Source organism: Scatophagus argus, chromosome 14, assembly GCF_020382885.2.
Source record: "Scatophagus argus isolate fScaArg1 chromosome 14, fScaArg1.pri, whole genome shotgun sequence".
NCBI lineage: Eukaryota > Metazoa > Chordata > Actinopteri > Scatophagidae > Scatophagus > Scatophagus argus.
Genome location: NC_058506.1, coordinates 8,474,653 through 8,497,847, shown reverse-complemented (window position 1 = coordinate 8,497,847; position 23,195 = coordinate 8,474,653). Strand labels below are relative to the sequence as shown.

Here is a 23,195-nt window from a genome sequence, read left to right as displayed (position 1 = left end):
ACTGACAGCATGCATGTCATCACAGGACTTAGTGGTTAAAAGTCATTCCAGCTCTCTGCCTGTAGTAATGTTTGTTTCCTGTCCTGCCCAACCCTGAACTCAACATCACCACTGCATTTGAAGCAATGTAGTTGATGACATTACATGACCTTACATTAAAATGTAGCATTTTCCCTTTGAGGTTACATCCCAAACGCAAGCATGAACTGTATTAATCTTGCTAACATTTTGTTAAGGGAACAGTACTCATCATCAAATTATTTAGGGTGAACTGTGGATGTTGGTGTTAAATCCAGACATCTGGTGAAACAGCCAAATTTTGTATGAAACTACTCTGTGTTTGTGCACAAAGATTACTCTAATTTTTCCCCTGTGTAATGCCTTTTATACCACCAAAATATATAATTTATAAGAACCGGATCTGCTTTGTAAACACTGTTTTTAATGATCTTCTCCAGGCCTGTACATTTTTGTACACACTACTCTCCTTTGCACTGGTGTTGGTTGAAGTGCAGCCTGAGGGAAACCTCGAAGGGTCTGCACCACTGCAGCTGTCTTGCTTTCATTAATTAACAAATAACCTTCTGGTCAGGGAGCCTCTCTCTGAGGAACAACTCAGCTTCTGAACAGCTGCTCTGTTCCTGCTAGGATACTTAGGCGAGAGAGACGTGAACTCCTTATGTTGGTTCATGTCATCTGGAAAGATAATGCAGCTTGTCAGCATGCACTGGCAGACACTGCAGAAAGACACACATACACATTTAAAATACATATGTGCAAAAAAGTATACAAATTCACTGTCTAGTGCAATACATAATTTCTACACGTCTCCTTCAACTGAAACATATTGCAGAGGATCTTAATTTTATGTAATCCATATTCACATTTATTCCTTCTGTCATGGCTTCAGTCTTACCGATGGTTCACAACTATGGACAAAAATAACATAGAGGCCAGTTGCTGTTATTATGTTTATTGCAGCATAATAACTGGTAATAAACATAGAAAATGTTAAGTAGAAATCAATAGCAAAACGTATTAAGGCAAAACAGTAAGGCATACAGAGTGGAAATCATCAAAGTTTTGTTATGACATGCAATATTTTTGGTATAAAGAAGCTGGACATTCCTCAGTCTTTTTTGTAAACTGTTTGTAAAGGACATTTGCAAGTTAAAGTGCTCAAATTGTTATAGAACAAAACTGTCGGGACACTTGAAATAATAAGGAAAGGAAATATGGTTCTATAACATGCTACTCTTATGTTTTAATGTGCTTCGTGCACTCTTCTCATTCCATACCGGTGAAACATACATTCAGTTCATTGGTGAGCTGAAATAAGGTCTCTACAGTGTAATGAAGAACAAAGGCAGCACCTTCTTTTCCAGGTAAAACGTGAGTCCCCTGTTTAAGTCTGTCCGGGCTGAGTCACAGTGGTCACAGTCTTCTGCATCGCTTGATTTCTTCGACTGTTCAGGATGGTCTGAATACTGAGCGTGAGCTGTGGAGCAATATGATAGAAACATGACAATGGCTACGTTTACGTGTACGTACACACACTCACACGTGTGTGAAAATGACTTACCGACTGTTGCTGCGTGAGAACTTCGCGATAAAAGGCCTGTCTGCGCTCCTGCTCCTTCTCATCGTACGTTTTCCAAATCTGAGCTTTGGTTTGAACATCGCGTTCAGGCAGATGAGGATACTGCTGGCGCTGTGGTATAAACAAAGATGTGTTTACACAGATGAGGTACAAAGAATATGTTGATCAACTGATCTTGACTAACATGAAGTGATGAACCATTTGCTTCCTGTGTTAGCTGCCAAGTAATGTGCTGCGATGCATTTCATCAACTCAACAGAGAAGCTAATGTACTTCCACAAAACTGTTAACATCACCGATAAAAGCTGGAGGAGTTAGGAGAACATTTGAACAACTTAAGCAGGCTACTTCTGGCTCAACCACAAAATAACCTTTCTTATCTTAGTTTTCCAGAGATTATTTCTGTATGGAATGGATCAAAGTTCACGTTAAAGTTTCTATGTGTGATACGTGAATTTATGAGATTGACTTCTGATTTATGTTCTGAACACTTAATTTGTTAACCTTAAACAGCACAGAGAATCTATGCAGACACCAGAGAAGCCGTGATTTCTCCACTTGGGCTTCACTAAAAATCTGTTTTCAACTGCCAAAGGAAAAGTTGGGCAATATAACAATAGCATCAACATCATGAGGCAATATAAAAATGTCCGTCATTTAACCAACAATCTTTCTAAATATATCACAGTAATATTTTTTTTTATTGTACTGTGATCTTCTTAATTTACCACATCCTCAGAAGAAAACTTATGATCGCTCACCACTAGCGGCAGGTACTCCTCAAAAGTGTGAGACCTTATCTTCTGCATTTCCAGGAAGGCCACCGATACGTTTCCTCTGGTCTTGTTAAGCAATTCCTGCAAAGACATTTTTTTTTCTTTACACAATATGTTTCCTAAGACACAAACATCACCAGCAGCAGTTCTAAGAAAAGCTTTAAGAAAATGAAAATTATTCATACGACAAGCTGTTCGTTGGTCTTCATATCCAAGGTGTCCTGGCTTGCGTTGACTGGAACATTGGCTGTGTTTGACTGAGGAAATAAACACAAAGACATTACATACAGTAAGAACAGAATTATAAGGTCTGGGACGTGTTGTTTCAGCAGATGGAGCCCTGCTCATGACAATTTATTCTTTGCGGCGTACAGCTCTTTACCTCGGCCTCGTACTCGGCCCAGGCAGCCTTGCGTTCTGCCTCAGTGAGCTCCTCCTCTTGTTTATGGTCCAGCAGAGATTCATGCTCATGGAAAGACACTATATGGTCTTTACAGGTTTCTAATAGCTGTGCCAACACTTTATCCTGAGAAACAGATGTAGAGAGTCATTTAACACTGCCAGCTCTTTGTGTGAGTTTCTATGTCAGGCAGCTGTGTATCAAATTTTTGTGGCATCAAAGCAGAAATATGAAACTAAAGACGGTAACGTCACCTTTGGCGTAACAGAGGTGCTTCTTTTGCTTTTCTTCGAGTTTGGGTTGTCCAGCAGGTCTGGCTCAAATGTGTAAAGTTCAGTCAGTTCAAAAAAGGTGAAGTGCCTCTCAATCTGTTGCTGATCGACCACTCGATAGGACAGAGACTGCTTGGTCACTTGACGGTCGTAGATCTTCTCCTCCATGGTGCCCTGGAGATGAAAATGAGCTGTTGAATACTACAGTGATACTGTTGAATGGTAACACAATGGCCTTACCAGAATGAAAACATTTCCGCACACTCTGAGTGAGCTTACCTGAGCCAAGAAGCGGTAAATGTACACTTGTTTGAGCTGACCAAAGCGGTACACCCTGTATATGCTCTGTATGTCATAAGAGGGATTCCATGAGGCATCAAAGATGATGACCCTGTTGGCAGCAGTGAGGTTGATGCCAAGCGAGCCGGCTCTTGTTGAAATCAGAAACAACCGGCCGCTATAACATAAAGATAAAATGCAATTAGACAATTCTGTCTGTTCTAATCCTGTATAATCAATATAAATACAATGAAATAACATTCAGGTAATCTATACCGGACATTGGTGGCATTATTGAACTGATCTGCCCACTTCTTCCTCAACGGAGCCGTGGTGGAACCATCAAGACGATAGTAATCAACATTTTTAATCCAGCTGCCCGCTGTGAGAAAAATGAAGCACGAAAATCAAAACTAAAGAATCACGGGGGAAGCTATTTTCTAAATGAATTTATATTAACTTCAACGTGAACAGAATACCTTTGAATGATGATGGCTCTCTGGCATGATGAGACGCCTCAAGGAAAACCTCAATTAGGTTCAACGAGATCAAGGACTGACTGAACACAAGCCTAAAAAATGCAAAACTTGATTTGGTTAGGCATAATGACAAGGCAGCATCTTGATAGACCACCTGCAGTATTGAAATATACACTATATGGACAAAAGTATTCGGGCACATCTCTTTACTATTGAATTCAGATCTGTCACTGGGTTGTTTTTCAGGGGTTGGGCTCGGCCCCTCACTTCCAGTGAAGGGAAATCTTAATGCTTCAGCATACTGAGACATTTTGGACAATGCCAAATTCCAACTTTGTGGTAACAGTTTGGGGAAGGCCCTTTTCTATTCCAGCATGACTGTGTCCCAGTGCACAAAGCAAAGCTCCATAAAGACATGGCTGGAGTTTGGTGTGGAAGAACTTGACTGGCCCACACAGAGCCCTGACCTCAACCCTATCCAACACCTTTGGGATGGCCTGGAACAGAGATTGCAAGCCAGGCCTTTTAGTCCAACATCAGTGTCTGACCTCACAAATGCTCAGAAGAATGGAGGCTGTGATGGTCTGCAAAGCTGTCAGGATGGTCTGAAGTCAGTGCAATGGTCATCCGTGCCAATACTTTTGGCTATATAGCGTGCTTGAGATCAGATGAGAAACATACACTTTATCCTCCAGGTCTTCAGCCATTTTGAGGATCTCAAACAACAGCACCATCTTCCCAGAGTGCTCCATTATTTTGGCGTCCTCTTCACACAGTAGATTCTTGAACCAGCCCTCATCTAGGCTCTGAGGCATTGAGCTGGCCGCTTTCTCTCCTACACAGAATATAACACAGGACAAACTTTGTTAGTGTGCAGGCTACAGCATTGCAGTATCAGTGATACATGGAGTTTTACTACCTTCCACTGCTGGAGCTCCTTTGGACACATCAGTAATAACTGCTGCACTGCTGTCATTGTTGTTCCCTTCTTTTCCTTCGTTCTCTCTCAGTCCACTACATGAGGGAATAGAAAGTGTATAAGCGCCTCCAGAATGTACTCCTTCTTGCTTTCACATTTTAATTCTGAATTTGAAACATTGTCTCCCACCTATCTGTGTAATACCTTATTTTTGGAAAGCCTTGCACATTTGTCAGAATTACAGAAATATACATAACTTCACAGATAAACACGTGCTGAGATAGGTCCCGTTTCCTTTGACCACACGTGAGGTGGCTGAACATAACAGGCCTTACCTCTCAGCCACAGTGGTGCCTTCATCTCTCAGCAGAGCTGTCGCTTTTACTTGATTCTTTTTGTCAAAATTTCCCTGTAAATTAAAGTTCATTTAAAAACACCTGTCAGACTGTCGGAATAACATGAAATGAACATGCGCTCAGAGTGGTTTCCTTGTACCTTGTTTTCTTTGCTGATGTAACTGAGCTGCAGACACCAGGGATGGGTCCAAATTCGGCCGAGCACCTGAAAGTCCTTGAACAGGTTTGCACTAGTCCTCACTTTCGCTCTGTTAGTCAGAGAACCTGGAAAAAACAAACATTTATCCGCTTCAGATAATATACATGCAACATTTCTGGCTTTTTCCTCCTTTTGCCAATGGCTGCTGATGATCACATTTCAGCCTTTGATGATTTACTGAGTTGTGTTGCTAGTTGTCATACTGTGAATTAAGGTCACATCTGCCAAGCTGAACCTTTTTTTTTTTTTTTTTTTTTTTTGAATTCATGTTTTTATTGAACTTTTCAAAGGCTTGGTACATGGCAAACTCATGTTTCTCCATACATAGACATAGCACAGGCAGCAAATACACAAGAAAGCAGGTACACAATAATATAAACTAATATGTACATGTGCCGTGTCTGTATATGTGCATGGGGAAGCACAACAATACAAAAAAAAGTCCTAATGAGGGTCATTATTTATCTTTATGTAGTCCCAGAACCTGTCCCAAGGGGTCACCCCCTCCCCCCCATCATCACTTAATCTACTAATCATACATTCATAGGATGCTGTTTCAGTCATTGCACAAACCCATTCTTCTACCTGTGGAATTTCTGATGCCTTCCAATGTCTTAAAATGACTTGGCAAGCTGTTGTTGTACCCACCGAAATTACAGAAAAGTTAGATTCGGTTATATCGGGTAACTAAGACTTATCCCACAGTAGACAGAGCTCTGGATTTGAGGAGATTTCTTACTTAAAATATTTAGAATTTGAGTCCAGAAAGATCTGATTAAAACACATTCCCACGCACAATGGAGAAAAGTTTCAGTTTCCTCTTTGCATTTCCGACATAAATCATCGCCCAGTAGTTTCATCCTGTACAGTCTGGATGGTGTATAACGGTATCTATGTAATATGTTATATTATATATATATAGTGTAAGTTTACCCTTTGCCTCTCTCTCTCCTCACATATTTACCACAATCAGCCACTATTATTTCCCATCTATCACTTTCAATCTCTACACCAAGTTCATCTTTAATGCCAAGCTGAACTTTAACTAAAATCTTTAACTCAGACAACCTCTGGCAGTGTGTGCAGGAGTTCATTATCTTTGTTCATCAGTAAACTACGAGGAGGAAAATAAGTCTGTAAGCTAACAATATGAAACAATAATTAAACACAGCAACACATCAGCATAAGGCAAAACTAGAGCTCTAGGAACAGTCCTGACCAATGAATATGCAGATTTCAGTGTCCTACAAGAGCAAAAACTTTGATTCTGAGGAAAATCACAAATTTGATTTTCTGGTTAACATAATAATTAATGTATGTCAGAATTTCCTTTTACAGCAAAAATGTGACAGATTCTTACCAGTGATGTGATCAAGGTAGTAGCGGTACAACTTATACTGGAGTGGGGTAATCCTCACCGCCAGCACGTACTCGAGTTTAGGAGGCAGAAACTGAGTCAACTCTGAGTAATCTCTTCTCTAAGAAAACAACAAACATGGATGTAAGAGGCAGAATATAAAACCAAACTGTAAAGACATCCTGCAACTGGTGGTATTTTTTTTTTGTGTGTGTGTTTTTTACTTGCACACATCCAGCCAACACAGCATGAAGCACATGCGCTCGCTTCTTCATGATTCGGACGTCTTTTGGTGTGGAGTCGGCACACTGGCCGTTCTGTATGGGGTTGATAAAGCGGTTTCCGAATTCGCTTAGTGAGCCAAGAAGATTTTTCTTGATGAAATTGACCATGCAGTGATCTGTGGGAGCAAAAAGTGCTGTGTCACTATAGAGAGTTTCATTTCAAAATGAAATATCTGTAATGTTTTTTTAAACATTTAGAAGTACTGAAGAATGTAATACAAGCACTACAGCCTCATTGTTACTGTATATATGCAGTGTGTGTCCATACAAACGTAGCCAACCCCTGTAAAGTGTGACCTCACGGTAATCTTCAGTATGGCGCAGTGGTGCACACTTACACTCGACCAGGTTGTTTTGTAGCGGTGTGCCAGTTAGCACAACTCTTCTTCGTGTCTTGATGCCGTTCATAGCTTTGGAGATGTTGGATGCTTCGTTGCGCAGAATGTGCCCTTCGTCACAAACCACAAAGTCTGGACCTGGAAAAAAAACAGGAGAAAACAGCTTCAGCTCCGAACAGTTTGAGTGAGTAAAGCATTGAAACATAAACACGTTTTAACAACATCATGCCATTCCAAAGCTGCTGTACCTGGATCCACCAGTATGCTCTTCATCTCCTTCTTCAACTCCTCATCGCCGATCTTACGGGCTTGTGACAGGATGCGATACATCTCATACCCCATTATCAAAACACCTCCGTCTCTCTGCCACTCCTGCAGGGCTCTGATTCGCTCTGGACGTTTTACTGTAGCCAGTTCTATAACCTGTAACATACAGCATTTGTATATTTGAACAACAGCGACATGTACATGTGCGTCTGTACACTTTATGCAAAAACTGAGACATAAAACATCTGAAAACACAGAATTTTGTATTGCTCAGTTATGACTGAACACATTATAATTGCTTTGCATACTTTTACTTTATCCTTTCCCATGTTGTCTTGCCATTTCCGAAACTCGTTGATCCAGTTGAGGATAGTATTCAGCGGACAAACAACCAGTGCTGTTCTGAATTTCAGGTTCTCTGACAGCAGCACCGTGTGGAGGAACGTCACCACCTGTAAAATAAGACAGCTATGAAGATGAAAGAACAGAAAACTATGCAATGAAAACTAAATACAAACACAACTGGTGTTGGATACACACACCAAGCTAAAAAATTATGCTCTAGGATGCACTTTGTGTAATATCTAAATTGACTTAAAATGTTAGTGTATTCATTTGTTTAGGATAAATGAAAGCACACTACTACAATACTGGGGGAGGATGTTTTTGCGTCTTCACCTGCAGAGTCTTTCCCAGGCCCATGCAGTGTGCCAGTATGCAGCCGGATCCAGAAGAAGAGTTGGCCTTTTTCACAGACTCACAACAACTGTCCCAGATAAACTGGACGCCTGTCGGAGAATAAAGAGAACACAGTAAGTTTGGTCGGAACAAACAATGTGCCTCAACTGTGAAACTATGCAGCAAAGAAGTGATGATTTGTACAAGTCTTTATTACTTACTGCTCAAAAAAAACTGTTTTTGCAGGTTTTTTATTTACATTTTGACAGGCATAAAGATTTAAGGGTCACACCCAGAACAGACCAGGTGTCCAGTTTTCTCACTGAAACGAGGCAGATCAAACCTTTCGGACTGATCGCTAAGCAACAGTTCATTATTTCCAGGTGTCCTTGCAATTATGTGTGATTCATTTGAAGTCAACACAGTGTCTGAAGAAGGCAATTCCAAATGTATGACTGATGTAACCAGAAACTGTGTTAACTGATAATTTTACTACCATGAGCATGCCCATATTGGGCATTATAGTAAAGCAATGTCCTCCCCAGTCAAAGTGAAAAAAAAGAGAACCAACTAACCATCCACCTGGTGAGGCTTCAGTCTCGTCACCAGGTTCCTGTGCACCTGAACAAGGGGCTCCTTGGTCTCCTCGTCTTGATCCAGGACCAGCTTGGTGGTGATGGGACACACCACTTGTGACAGCTCATCCTCGATAACAATTACCTGAAAACAACAGTGTCAGCATATTTTTTTTTTCCTGTTTGCTGCTTCCCTTCTCCCGCACAACACATAAAACGTGCTACTGTCAGCAACAAAACTTGCGGTCACTTGTCAACAGGGATATATACAAAGCCATTTGTCAACAACACAGGGAGGTTTAATGGTCGGTTTGAGCTGCTGTGTATGCAGTACCTCTCTCCTGTCCTCCATCTGTTGTTCCCTATCTGCCAAACGTTTGCATCTCTCCTCCTCCTCTCTTAGGGCTTCCTGAGTCTCCGCACGAAGATTCACATCTTCAATGATCTTGCGGATCTTTTTGCGTCCTTTGTGGGTTCCTTTACTGTCGCTCATCTCCTCTTCTGCATCCTCATCACTCTGTTCAAATACAGAAAGATCAAGCCACATGACCATTAATCACCAAAGAAAACTCCATTTTACTCACCTGGCAGGTAAAATTAGTAAATAAAGCTTAAGGTGTCAGAAATGAGCAGATAAAGTGAATAATTAACAACTTTGTTTTAATGTCAGCAGCTACCTTTTCACTGCTGGAGTCAGACAACCAAATACATGGCACTTGCTTCTTCTGTTCATAACTGTGTGACGCTTCCTTCACTTTAGCGGATGATCTGGAGTTTAAAAAGAGAATAAAAGTTAAATCTGCTTCATTTCATCATTTGACTGATTAATGATGCTCTCAGCTTCTATTACACAAACAATCACTGAACTCAGTCAGTGTACAGCTTCAATCTTAAGTGAGACTGCCAGCAATTCTGTACCTATACTTAAGTATATTATATATAATATTATTATATTATCATATTTCTTCACACTTTTACTACTCCATCACTTTTCAATAGAGTATAAACCTTTTTCACAGCAGATGTTTTCAATAAAGCCACTGATCAATCTTTCCACTGTCCTGTTTTTGTTGTTTTCAAAGACAGCTAAAATGAACGTACCTTTCGGGTCCATCTCCACTGGTCTCATCTTCTGACTGACTCAGCTCCTCACTCATCCCAAGATCTTCTGGCTCTGACTCGTTACTGTCACCATCACTTTCATCAGCTTACAGAAACCAAAATCAGACGTTAGTGTAAAGAGGGCACTCTGTTCTGACAGATCAGTTCCTAATGTCAAAGGTATCCTTACAGCTCAGAGGTTTGCCGTCAGCTTTTTTCTTGCTCTCCTGCTTTCCCACTCCACTCTCTGCCGCGGCCTTGTCCCCCGACGTTGCCTCATCTAAGGTAAGTTTGTGGCGGAGAAGATGGTGCCTGCTGTTGGGCTCATCGGACGTGGTGTCGGACGATTCTGAAGTCAAGTCCGGCACTGCAGCAGAAATGTATTCTATTATTATTTACCCCCATTTTATAACTCACAGAAGACCCCTGACATTTGGGAAGTTTTCTAGTCATGACTTTAGTTGTGAGATGGAAAGATCAAACTCAGCTATAGGACTGGAAAACACTTGCTCTTTTTAGCAGATAAATAAGAACAATGCTATAAGTGAGCTACTTAAAAATAAAAGACTTACCATTTTCATCTGTTCCATTCTCCTCATTGCTTAGTTTGACCTCCTTATCACCCTCCGACTCAGATTCATCCTCCTGCGTTTCCTCATCTGAAGAGATATCATCACCCGAAGAGTAGTTGGCTTTGATTTGGGCCAACAGCATTTTCTTAGCGATTCTTTCAAAAGTAGAGAAGAAGGAAAAGGAGCCTGAAGTTCATTTCATGATCAGCAACATTATCTTCAGCTGGATATTGTTATACTTAAAAGCAAAATGGCAATCAATTTAATTTAAGTAATTGGACTTTGATATTTAAAAATCATTTCTGTGCAGTTTCGGTGCCAATAGTTCCTGTGCTGTTGGCCTTTAAAATAAATTCTAACTGATTGGATATAAGCGTGCCGCTTCTGGTGAATCCACATTATGTGCCAATGCAAAGCTCTGCCAGTGACCTCAGAGGGCAGTTAAAGTGAACTGCTAGAACACTGGAAGGCATGTCTATGACAACTGCAGGAAAAAAACAGAGAGACAGAGACATTTTTAAGAGTAAAAATTTATTCCAATAAACAAGTGTTCTTCACAGAAAATAAAAAAGACATATTCTTAGTTTATTCTCCTTTGAGAAATGTGCAGGGATACTTTCATTTTTTTTCCCTACAATGTCTTTTGCTTGCTTGGGTATGTCACAGACATTTGTCCATTTTTCTTAATGTGAAAATAAAAATGTCACAAAGCTCAACCTCATCCAATCATGATCGCTCGCCGTTTAAGGCCTGCAGGCTTTTTGAACACATACTGAAAGCTGAAAGGATGCTGAGCCTAATATTCTGTTATAAGGGGAGAAAAACGTGGGACCCGAAAAGCAAGTTATTAACGTCTGTACATAAATATTTATTCAGGATGAAATGTTATCTCAGCAGTTTGTAACCCCCTTTATGCTCCAGATAAACATGTTGTTTTAAAAGTTCAAAAGTTTAGGGTTTTAATACCACATTGTGGTTTGACCACTTGTTAATCAGCACAATTATTTTCCCTTCAACATCTACGAGTTTTCAACCCGCATTTCCCAACACAAGGCTGCGATTAACGATAGAACAGCTAACACAAGACGTGTGTGGCTCGAGTTCATACTCCGGTTAATTGTCCTTTGTTACCTAGCAACCTGCATCACGGACCAGTGGGTTGCCAGGGCAGGTCACTGGACATTGTATTTTCACTGACAACTAGACTTTACCGTGAACGACGTACTACAGCATATCGGATCGGAGCCTCGGATCTCATTTGACATGAAAATGGACGAAAACAGAAAACATGCAAGTTTGATATAAGCGCCACTGGAAACTGCATGCTGTGGGGATTTCAAACAAATATAACAGTACTTTTCATGATTGATCCCACTAACTACAAACAATGTAAACTCCACATTTCTGCTGACCATTTTTCTAAAGAGAATTTTGTGCTACGACTACAACTGAAAACAGACTAATTTAAAAAAATTGTGGGGGGGGGGGGGGGGGGGGGGGGTTTACAATAAACGAACTGTTGCCGATAGGAGGCTACAATATCCCAGTTTAAAGTGATTGTTGCCTAACAGCACTGCATTCACTGATGTGCTGTCAGAAAATCCGACCTGGAAAAAACATGAGAAAAAACAAACATGGGGGTCATTAAAGGCACAATGTGAATTTGGTCGCTTGTTGCATTCTAAAAATGGTTGTTGTTTCACAGCCCACTCTCAATTCTCAGATAAACAACCTTCTCAATAACATTTCAAAGCACCGACCTGGAAGGCTTTTTTGACACAAATTGTTGTTTATCTTCACTTCTTCAGGGAAAAACCAAATAAAAAAAAAAATGACAGTCGGTTCACTTGTCAAGTCAGTTTAGGGCTCTTCAGGTTTAAAAATGGTAAAATCTATCTTAAAAGCTACAGTATGCTTTGGAAAATGGTCAGCAGTAATGTGGGGTAAAACACTAGTATGGATGCAATGAACAGTGCTGACATTGGTGTCAGCAAATTAGCTTGACAACCATTACCATAAAGGTTATTCCTCACTGCTTTAAACACTGATGTATTATAAGAATTGGAGAGTGCCACATGTAATTCTTTCAATTTAAGCTGCTCACTGGGCACATATCCCACAGGTTAACAATAAGACAATGCAGCTTTTTGTGACATTTTTGGCACTAATGGACAAAGTGTAATTATAGAAAAAGTAATTTCTGAAAGCACGTGATGGCAGTTTTTCTTCATTGTGTTATAGCTGCATCATTTGTGACATTTTGTTTGCGGGAATAGTCACATCATATGTCACATCACCTTCAATGTCTATGCCTAAATCGCAGCACAAACACTGCACTGCTTGGCCTAACAAAATTTCATTCACCTCCACTGGACTGGGGTGGTGTCAATTAACTCCATGACCATATTTCTGACCACATACTATTAGGGGTAATTTGAGTGAGCCAACCCTTTAAGAGAATCTCTGCGCTGGAGCAGCACCGTCAGGGAAACAAAATGACACCATCCCTGAAATCTTCAAGTATAAAGTTATTTTGACGGGGACACAAATCCTCAAAGACATCTTAGCCCTATAAGAGCACGTTCACAAGTTCCAACAGCACTTTGACCAGGTGCAACCGTATTTCAGTTATTACAAAACTGAAACATACAGACAAGAGCTAAGGTCAGTGTTGCATAAGTGTGTAAAGAGAATAGTAGCAGCAATATACAAATAATACACACTGATCAACATGAAAGCTAATCAACAGCTCCTCCCATCATACCCCATTGTAGCAAATATCATATCATCTTTGCATTGTGATAATTTGGGGAAACGGCACCCGGCTCTCACTTTTATAGCTTCTACTTGAGACTCTTGACACAGTCAATGAAGGCAGTAATAGAATGAGTCAGATGCTCTGATGTAATTTAATACAAATGAGCACTCAAGGCATTCAGCGATTGTCAAGCCTGCTCTAAACTACATTAGGTGATCATTGGAGTGTCAGTGGCCCAGTAGGGAAATTTTTTTAGTTTCCAGAAAAGAACAAATAAATGTTTTTGTAAAAGGCAATGTTTCTTGACTCTAGAGCTAAAAGCTTCCATGGGAACCAGTTTCAAAAGAAGACATTGCAGATTATAGACAACTCTATCCCAGTACAATGTATTATTGACCTGGGTAGCCAAGTGCAAATAATCTTGATTGTAATGCCTGAAATACGCCCCTGCAAAGCACCATTTAACTATCAAATAAGGAATGTCAAATGCCAAGCACCACAAATTGCATCTATTGCAATTGCCCATTAACGTCGGTGTCTAACATAATTTGCATATCAAAACTCAACCGCAGTAAGAAAAAAACCTGACAACTGTTTTTTGTATTTGGCGGAACAGGGCTCTGGGGCGCTTTTGGTCTTTATTACCAGGCAAAGTTCTTAAAATTTTCCATATTTTTCTCAGTTGGACAGTGATAGTAGCCCTATAACAAATCCTGAGATTTCATGAGAGATTTCAAGAGTTCATGTTACCATCATTAGAGTCGTTTTCAAAACAAAGTAAGAAATCACACTCAACACTGCATCACACACATGCCCACTCATTAAAAACTCTGCCCTCAATGAAGCTCAAGCCATGCATGGTAGAAGAATCACTGAATATATTTGCTGGCCAGGTGTAACAAGAAGGAAATGTAACTTTTGCGTCTAAAACAACTCAAAAGCTAAGTAACACAAAACATTTACAGAGCCAGGTAAATATATTTTACAAATATTTTAACAAACAATCCTTTTGCCATTGCCATTTTATTTTGATTAGGGCAAAATGACACCGTCACACCATAACTGTGACCTTCTTAATTTTAGAGCATAATATAAAAAAGAAATTGGTTTTCAAGGTGAAGCATAAAAGTTTTATGAATGCTTACAACTTTGCAACCTTTGCCAACAGTAACTGAAAACAAAACACTGCTCAGAATTAGTAATAATTTATGGAAACTGGAAAAAAAATCATTATTTGGCTGATTTTGAAATGTAATCATGCAAATAATCTGACAGGCACCTTTCAAACTTTATACTTCACCTTTAAATAACAATATTTCATTTACTTCAGTTAACAATGTTGCTCAGTGGAGGACAACAGTTCTTTGGGCAAGAGTACACCGACTTCAGAACTTTCTATTAAATATGTTAGAATACTGTCACTGAAAATAAACCTGCAATGGTTTAACAGGATGAGATGTGAGGCAAAATGAGTCTCAATTATTGAACTCTTCAAGTGGGTCAACATCAAGGTTTTCCTTTTTGTATGAGCTTTGTTTTGCCACGAGATGAATACAAGTATGGTATAAGAAATAAAAATAATAAAAATCTTCATTAAAATGTATCTCTAGCATTTACATATACTGGACTGAACACTAAATAAAACAAAGACAAGCAGAGTATTTTGCTCATCGTTCACAAGCCTGTTGTAAGCCAGGTTCAGTCTTACTGCATCATAATGTGGGCTTCACAGTGTACTTCTAGAATGTGTATTTGATTTCTGGGGCTCTACTGCAGCTACGTTTTGGTCTTGCTTGAATAGACTGCAACTGAGTCTTAATGACACGTGTGTTGCTAGATTTGGCACAGAGATCGGGGTTTGAAGGTGCATCCTTTCTTCTACACCTAGGATGTTTTACAAACTCTACATCCGGGCTTTTGGAACCATACCTATTTTCTGGATCATCTTCTTCTTCTGCTGCCCATGAGGGCCCAGATTGCTCCTCATCTCCTATAAAAACAAAACAATGAGAAAGAAAAACTGTTTAATTAAGTCAAATTGTTTCAGAGTAGAAATAACACGCATTATCAAAGAACAGGAAAGGTGTAAGCTGCATTATACCGGCATGCCAAAATATACTACCTCATATCTATTATCCTATAAGAAATACACAGACCGCCGGGTCACAAAATTGCCTCCCTGCATCATTAAGTAGAATATGGCATAAATAAATTCACCCAAGACAACCTGTCACTTTCCTGTCTGAATAAATTGTGCTAACATGAATCTTGACACCTTTACTAGCATAAGAGCACACTTGTTTCTTTATTGTTCATATACCTTTTTCACAGCAGAGATTTTAGTCCTGCATTTTGATAGCATTAAGTAATGTCCCATGACAGTAATCACCGCATTACAATGCTACATTAGAGTTACAATAGTATGGGATCACAGTCCAGGAAATCCAGTGGCAAGTAGGAGCTAGCATTTACCTTTGCTCCAGTAATCAGGTAAACTAGTGAGCCGTTTCTAATAACCACTGACAAGACATACTGAAGATCTTGATATGTAATAATAAACAATCCAAGACTCACCTGATGACTGGTGGAAAGCTGCTGTCCCCAGTAAGGCCACATCTTCAGTGATTGGCTTCATCTTCTGATCACTTCCATCACTCCCAGAGTCATCATCATCATAATGTACATCTTCGCTTGATGAGGAAGATGACTCTGTTATTTCCTCATGAGATTTAGTCTTGGACATTCCAGGCTGCATCCTGCCCTCCTTTCTCGCCGCAACTTTGGCCTCTCTTTTGACGAGGTGAGGCTTCCCTATTGACCTTAGCGTATTCAAATGATGCACTTTCTTCTGCGAGCCTTGATCATCACTTGAAGATTCTGTCTCACTTTCCCTTCGAGACTTTACTCTTCTGTCACTTGAGTCCGACTCCAGCATTTTGCGTTTCCGGCGCATCTTCTCCGGTGAGATTGGGCTGTTCTTAGTCAACCAAAACAGACATTTCTTGGCCACCTTAGTTGATGCCTTTCCGCCATCCTCATCACTCTGGGGCTCATCAGAGCTTTGTGACATAGCTGCTCGCTCAAGCAGAGCTGCAGGGACTTCATCTGAGTCAGAGTCGTCTCTCGCTCTGTTCAGGCTTTGTTCTTCAGTGTTTTTGGCTGGTACTGTGCTGGAGGTTTCCTCAGGGTCAGAGTCACTGTCACTGTCTGCTGCTGAAAGAGATGATTTGGCCTTGACGTCACTTGGTCGCCGCAAAGGTGTTGTCTTCAAGCGAGGAGACCGTCTGTTGCCATGCTCCTCTTCTACATGTAGAGACACACAAGAGTTGTCATTGCTCATCTTGGTGTCAGCTTTAGCGCCTAAGACTCTTGTCTGTTCATCTTCTGATACATCCTTTCCATCAGACTTATTCATGATGGTGTCCTCCATCTTTGGGACATCAGAGGATGGCTCCTGATCCATGGCTACGGGTGTAAGTTTTACAACTAGTTTTTTAGTCATGTTGACTCCACTTTCAGAAGACTTCAGGCTTATCTTTTGTGCTCTCTGTCTGGCTTCATGTGAATCCAAATCCATTTCTTCCCCAGGGCAGTTGAGTGCACATCTCCCGTCTGTGAAGCCCTTGGAGTCAGAGTCATCATTCACCAAATGTTCAGCTGCCAGTTTCTGTAAGTCCCTCAAGCATCTTTCATCAGAGATATCCAGCTCTGTGTCTGCTTCGGTTACAGTTCGTGTATCAAAGTCATCACTAAAGAATTTTTCCCAACAGCTCAACACATCCAAGTCACTGAATTCTTCCTTGAGGTTATCCTCAAGTGCTGCAAGTGATTTTCGCAAGCCTTTAGCTACAGACAAAAAAGAGTTGAGATACAGACTGCGAACACGAGGTGTTCGTTTGTTCGTTGTAACAGAATGAATGAAATTGACAAATGTTCGGTTTAAGATGTTTGTGGAGTCTACTAAATGTTTGGCCTTTTTGGTGATATCCTTTGAAACCTGCAGTGTGCTATAGTTGAACACCACATTACCATCCATACCAGTGTGATCCCATTTATCCAAAGGAATGTTTTCTGGTAAGTCTGGCAACATATCGTAAAGTTCAGATTTCTCTGGCTCGACTCGGTTACGCCTTCGCTGCTGATTCCACAGACTCTCCATGTTCTCAAGGATGGTGTCACAGCCCATCACCAGGTCAAAAAGAGGCTCCGGGCTACATACATAGCAGTACCACTTGCTCTCCAGGATGCCAGACAGCTCCTTCCTTCCCAAATTTCTTAGAATACACTTCTTGCAGAAAGCATTGCTACAGTAGTCACAACAGATCAAGTTACCCCCTTCAGCACACCATCTGTAGGAGGATAAAAAAATGCAGCTAAAAGCTTGGTACAAAGTAAGCTAAGGAAATTTTTAAAATAATACTGTAAATAAATCATATCCTACCTGCATTGCTCATCCATTCCATCTCCATCCTTACTGATGTCATCACTTAAGTAATACTTGTAGCAAGACTAACAAAAACAAAACATTTAATGGATAAGTTACAAACAGATGGGTAAAAAATACATTAGAAGCATGCAAGGAACACTACAAATGTACTCTAAATTCTATAGGAAATTTCAAAAATGTCAATATTTCTTCAAATCTTCTACCTTGAAATACACAAGTGTTTCAAGCAAAACAGAATCTCCAAAAGCAAGGAAGCCTTTATAACCTAAATCCAATTTATCACATCAGTTGAATAACTATACTTTATATTGCTCATTTGAATATAAAGTGACAATGAGTGGCTGAAGTGCACACTGACTGCAATTTCAATAATATTAATATTTTGCTGCTACATTCGATAACATTCAAAACTGATAAGTAAAATGTGACAGAGGCACAGTATTTGTATTTGAATATAGAAAACTGGACGTGATTAGGTATGGGGTTTATTTTTTCCTATTTGAAACAGCTGTTCATCACTGATTTCTGTAAAAACAAGCCAGTAAGTATGCATGTTAACACATGGTAACACTTATGTATGGTTTTACATGTCGACCTCATGTTTATGTTTACGTATTTTTTTCAGGTTTTCTGACTTTTTAAGAGATGTACATGATATAAATACTGATTTTAATGTGAAGGGAAATGGCAAAATGTATGTGAATTGACCTTTGAATGACTGTTTCTGATAAATAACAAGACTCACCTTGCAAATAAGGACTTTCAGAACTGGATGTCGAAAGAGCGCATCTCTCTGGAAGTGGTTAATTTGACGGCCACATGCAGTGCAACTGACAATTTCCATGTGTTCAACTCCTGTGAAAGCACACCACTGTTAGCCACAAAGCTACTATAATTATGGTTTGATGGACTGGTTTAAAAGGTGTGGAACTGTTCTGTTCAGTCTCTGCTTAGATGCAACATATTCTTCAGCTAAGATGTTCTCGACAAGGTTGACTGTTTTGAGTGTGCAATGGGAGGCTGCGTTTCAGAACTTTGGGGTCGACTTCAGCAAATCTTTGTTTGTAGATGGATTACATTCATAGATTACTCATTTGAGAAGCTTTTATTGCACTTACAGTAATGTTCAGCTATCTTAACCTTTCTCTCCTCTGTTTTGCTCCATGTTTGTGGTTAGCACTGTACTACATGAACCTTACAGCAGTAAATATTATAATTAACATAATCTCTAAACATGAAGAATCCACAACATAGGGAAACACTGCATGAGTAAGATCACTGGTTATGATACAAGAACTTGCCATAAGCAGTGTTTTGGGGTTTTTTTTGTTTTGTTTTGCAAAGTCGAGTATCTGTGGTCTCTCTTACAATAAGATTATGATCAAGTTACATTTACACATCAAGAGATGTAAATTTTCTGTTGTTGAACGCTGGAGTGGTCTCTTCTGTCTACCAGCAATCAATAGATAAGTACCCCCAACAAACGCCATCTTTTTGATTCATTTGTTGCTAAATTTATCATTATGGCCACTATTAGGTTCTGAAGAAACGGCTCTCTGAGTAATCATGAAGTGATGGACAATTTCATAAAAAATGTCCACCATTAGTGACTGACCTCCACGTCTTCTTGAAAACTCTTTTCGTAGTACACCTGATTTCCGGCTGCGAAACTCTGGACCCCTGAAGTCATCTCTTCCACTGTCAACAGGTTCAGGCCTCACCAGTACAGTACCTGTGTTAACAAACCATACCACCAATAGAACAAAGGTGATCCATCAGTATTGAATATGCAATTACAAAATACCACATTTACATGAATCAATTTGTATCAACCTAAATGTACATTTCAGCCCTGCAGTCAGCAAAATGAAAAACATATACAAATACTTAAGATAATCAACAACAACTCATAGCAACATGTAGCAATTCTTAGGCAAAACTGTACTGAAACACAAAAAAACACAAAATTTTGGAAAACTCTTGCACTGAAATTTATGCAGAAAAAATATAAGACAGAGTAAATTAGGTAAATATAATAGGAGTGGGTTAAGACATACCTTTGGGCAATCTAGTGATATCAAGATGGCCATTTGGATTGACTGGAAAATCCAAGTCCTCACTTGCATTTGAGTCCCCAGATTCATCCAGTCCAGAGTGCTTTATGACAACAGATGGTTTTCTGCAATTTCAGAGAAACAGGAAAAAAAAAAGTTCCAGAGCTTAGCAACATTTCCCATGATCTGGACGCCTACATGGACAGCAAAAGGAAGGCAGGGGGGTTAGTGATGTTTTTAAATGGATTATCAAGTATAAACTAAAAGCAATGCAAAATCATCTTTGTCCTACATATCTGTTTAACATTATACTTTCAAACTCTCATTTTGTCTGAGCTCAAATGGCATGCATCATAATCATAATATGCTGCAAAGAGTATAAATTAAATGCCAACTCACCTCCTTGAGTATTTGGGATCCAGTCCTGCCTACAGTGCAAGAAAGTTCATTGGTTTAGTTGTCACTGGTAGTAATCAGTGTTACTTCTGATGTGGAAACTATCGTAATAATGTCCCAAAGGGGGATGCTCAGCATTATTTAGGCAAACAATTTCATTCTATGAGACCAGAAGTCCTGTGAATAAAGTGTTAATGAGTGATGGTTGCAAGAAACAAAATAAAAGTCTTCATCTACCCTTACCATCTAAGGAAATGAAGACCCAGTGGATATGCTTTGTTTTTTAAGGAAATGTCCCTACAATAACTGGAAAATTCTTACCTGTGTGCTAAGACCACTTTAGTTTTGACTAAGAATAAAGATTTTCCTTTATTTGTCTCACAGTCTGGAAATTTGCAACTACTTTCTCAATGAAAATCAGTACAATGCAGGATTTGCTTCAAAACTCAAGGATAGACTGATACCAACTTCAACCTTGGAACAAGTTTTGCCATCATTTTGCAGGTTACCCCATGGAAGCACCCCATGGAAACAGTAAACACAACTGTTTTTAGAGCTTTTTTGTTTTTACATTTAAAACAGTAAGTTAACTTCTTGTGTGCCATGACAATGACAGCTTCTCTTGGTTTCTTTACACTTTAGGGTGACACTGTAGTAAATTTCTGAATGTGACCAGATATGGAGTTGGACCAGTTTTAAGGTTACTGGCACAACTGGCGTCAGCAATGCTCAAAACGATGACAAAACACCAAGAATGTTCAGTTACCTGTGTCACTGCATGACCTGTTGAGTTTTGTACAGAACAGTTCCTGCTTGTCAGACCTGTGGACACAGGAGAAGTTAAAATTGTTCATAAACCATGTAAAAATGATGGGAATTTTTCATTCACTCATGATTAATCAAATCTGTACCATCGGCATCCTCTGAAGTTGGCGGACCACTGCTGTCCTCAACAGTGGAATGAGCCAAGTACTCGTGCAGTTTGTTGACCAATACATTCAGCTTGCTGGTAGTGGTGCTACAGTAAAGCAAAAGGAAATTACCATTTGTGTGGAAAAGGATAGCTAGTTACTCAACTTGTTCATTAAAAGGCTAATTAATATACTTTTTAGCATCAATACGAAGTGAACTTAGTGGTAGCATTAACTCAAATCCCATTCAACATCTACATCATAACTTTAATTGTCCAACATAGCAGGACACATCCACTTAGCTTGCAATATAAAAAGACAATATCATGTTTCACTTTTTCAAAAAAACTGATGGCTGAAACCTGTGGAGAGTCCCATTTCAAAGGCTCCCTTAAATGAAGCAATTAAATTCAGATTTCGACCTAATCAGCATTATCTTCGGGATCAATATTTATCTATCATGACAAAGTATAAACTGTAAAGGTTCCCAGTACCACAGTTCATTGTGCATCATTCTGTTTTACGGAGCATTCAGGCAATCTGAGGCGGTCCTCGTAAGCTCTTGAACCATATAAATATGTTGACTGTATCAATACTAGACCAATGAAAAACCACCCTAAAAGATTAAAAGAGAACTCCACTTTTGTTACTAGCAGCCTGGACATCATGGGATGTTACATGAAAAATCTGTTACAAAAATTAGTTACATAGATAACCTGGGACTTGTTTTTTTTAACCAGCAATCCGTTCGGCGTTGCAGTGAAACAGTTCAGCTCAGCGTCCTCTTAGCTAGGTGTAACATATCTAGCTGACAGGCTACTGAGCGTATATTTTGAGCATCATCCCTGATGTAATAATTGCTGTGAAAATTAGCTAAGTTACCTATGAGGCGTTAAAACACGTTTGAGGAATTTACGTGACCTTACGGGGTGTGGCAGCTCTGTTAACAACACTTTCGGTTAGCAGATAACTGACGGTTAAATTATAACTAGAATTGTTATATTGGTATCACTCTGGTTAGCTGTTAGCTGATATCGCTAGCTGGTTTCTAAGCCAATTCGCCATTATACTAGCTACTAGACAACCGCATTTTAGTCCGTAGTTTTTACCTCAACATCGCTGTCGACATAACGTCAAGCAGGTGAACAACCGAAGTCGTTCAAATCCTCATGATACCATATATTCTGGTATAAATATGGCGCTCAATCTGATTTCTGCATCTCTTCATTTGCCACAGGCAAAGATGCAATGAAGTGAATGGTTCCTCCCTCTTCTTTTAGTATGCTTTAACGCACTTGACCCACAATGTTAACGTATTGCGCATTATCGCCACCTGCTGCACCGGCGCGTTAAGCAGCTTTCTTGTTTTTCACGAATTGGACCAGGATCCATTATACCTGTGCTTACAGTTTTGACCACTGACATATATTAGGACTGGTTTTGACTAGTGTTGATTTCCTTGTATAAAGATATATCCTAAAAGCAATGTCTTCTCTCACCACTAGGTATATCATAACTTAATGCTAAATAGGCTAGTATTTTGTGTAAATCTCTGCATATGCTTGATCTTCAGCTTAGTTTTTATAGTCTCACTCTATATATGATATTATTAAAAATTAGTAATTAGTCATTTCTACCATATAAACAGTTGTTGTGTTTTAGAAGGCTACTTTCCAACATTTGGTACAAGTGACTTCCCTGTTGTTCTCTGTTCCAGGAAGAGTTTATGAATTTTTCAAACATGATGCATTCAGCTTCTGACAAGCAAAACCTTCACCTGTTTCTTCTATCAAAGATTGCTTTGCCACAGAAGCTGGTATGTTTTCAGCACAGCACAAGCAGAAGCCCACATATCCTTGGCATCAGTGCTTATGAAATCATTTGTCTTGACTGTTTCTACCACTGTACAGTTAACAGTGTCAACATCCCCACTGTCTATACCACCATGTTTCGTGTTTATTGATCTGTGCCTTCTTTCCTTGAAGTGTCACTGTGAACAGGGTTGGGGTAGTGGGCCTAACAGATTACATGTAATTGAATTAGAAAAAATAAGTGAATATAATCAGCTGGATTACATTGCAAAAATGTATTATTTGACCACATTTTGATAATGATTTTAAGATTTTAAAATTAAGAAGTCAGTCTTTGTTTTTGAAGTAATTCAGAAGTATTCTGAT

At 39.5% G+C, this 23,195-nt stretch overlaps 1 protein-coding gene across 4 annotated transcripts; it reads right to left on the bottom strand.

The window, feature by feature from the left end:
* Positions 1-301: 301 nt before the first annotated feature.
* Positions 302-22,300, bottom strand: LOC124070939 (transcriptional regulator ATRX-like). 4 transcript variants are annotated; one of them, XM_046411294.1, is made up of 36 exons: positions 22,128-22,300; positions 21,019-21,125; positions 20,874-20,929; positions 20,111-20,139; positions 19,715-19,836; positions 19,273-19,389; positions 18,403-18,512; positions 17,652-17,719; positions 15,785-17,559; positions 15,140-15,200; positions 10,453-10,607; positions 10,071-10,247; positions 9,881-9,986; positions 9,457-9,547; positions 9,114-9,296; positions 8,780-8,924; positions 8,205-8,314; positions 7,835-7,978; positions 7,508-7,682; positions 7,260-7,397; positions 6,862-7,037; positions 6,641-6,758; positions 5,221-5,345; positions 5,061-5,134; positions 4,726-4,823; positions 4,488-4,641; positions 3,807-3,898; positions 3,604-3,709; positions 3,328-3,505; positions 3,031-3,222; positions 2,759-2,902; positions 2,562-2,633; positions 2,362-2,457; positions 1,583-1,711; positions 1,374-1,498; positions 302-737 (listed from the first exon to the last, which is right to left on the bottom strand). In XM_046411294.1, exons 1-35 carry the CDS (start codon positions 22,145-22,147, stop codon positions 1,406-1,408), a joined length of 5,736 nt encoding a protein of 1,911 aa, XP_046267250.1. In that variant the 5' UTR covers positions 22,148-22,300; the 3' UTR covers positions 302-737; positions 1,374-1,405. The 4 variants fall into 4 exon arrangements, with proteins under 4 accessions (XP_046267250.1, XP_046267249.1, XP_046267251.1 ...); XM_046411293.1 differs by lacking the exon at positions 302-737 and having other exon boundaries at positions 958-1,498; XM_046411295.1 differs by lacking the exon at positions 302-737 and having other exon boundaries at positions 958-1,498; positions 4,726-4,820; positions 22,128-22,299.
* Between the last annotated feature and the right edge of the window lie 895 nt (positions 22,301-23,195).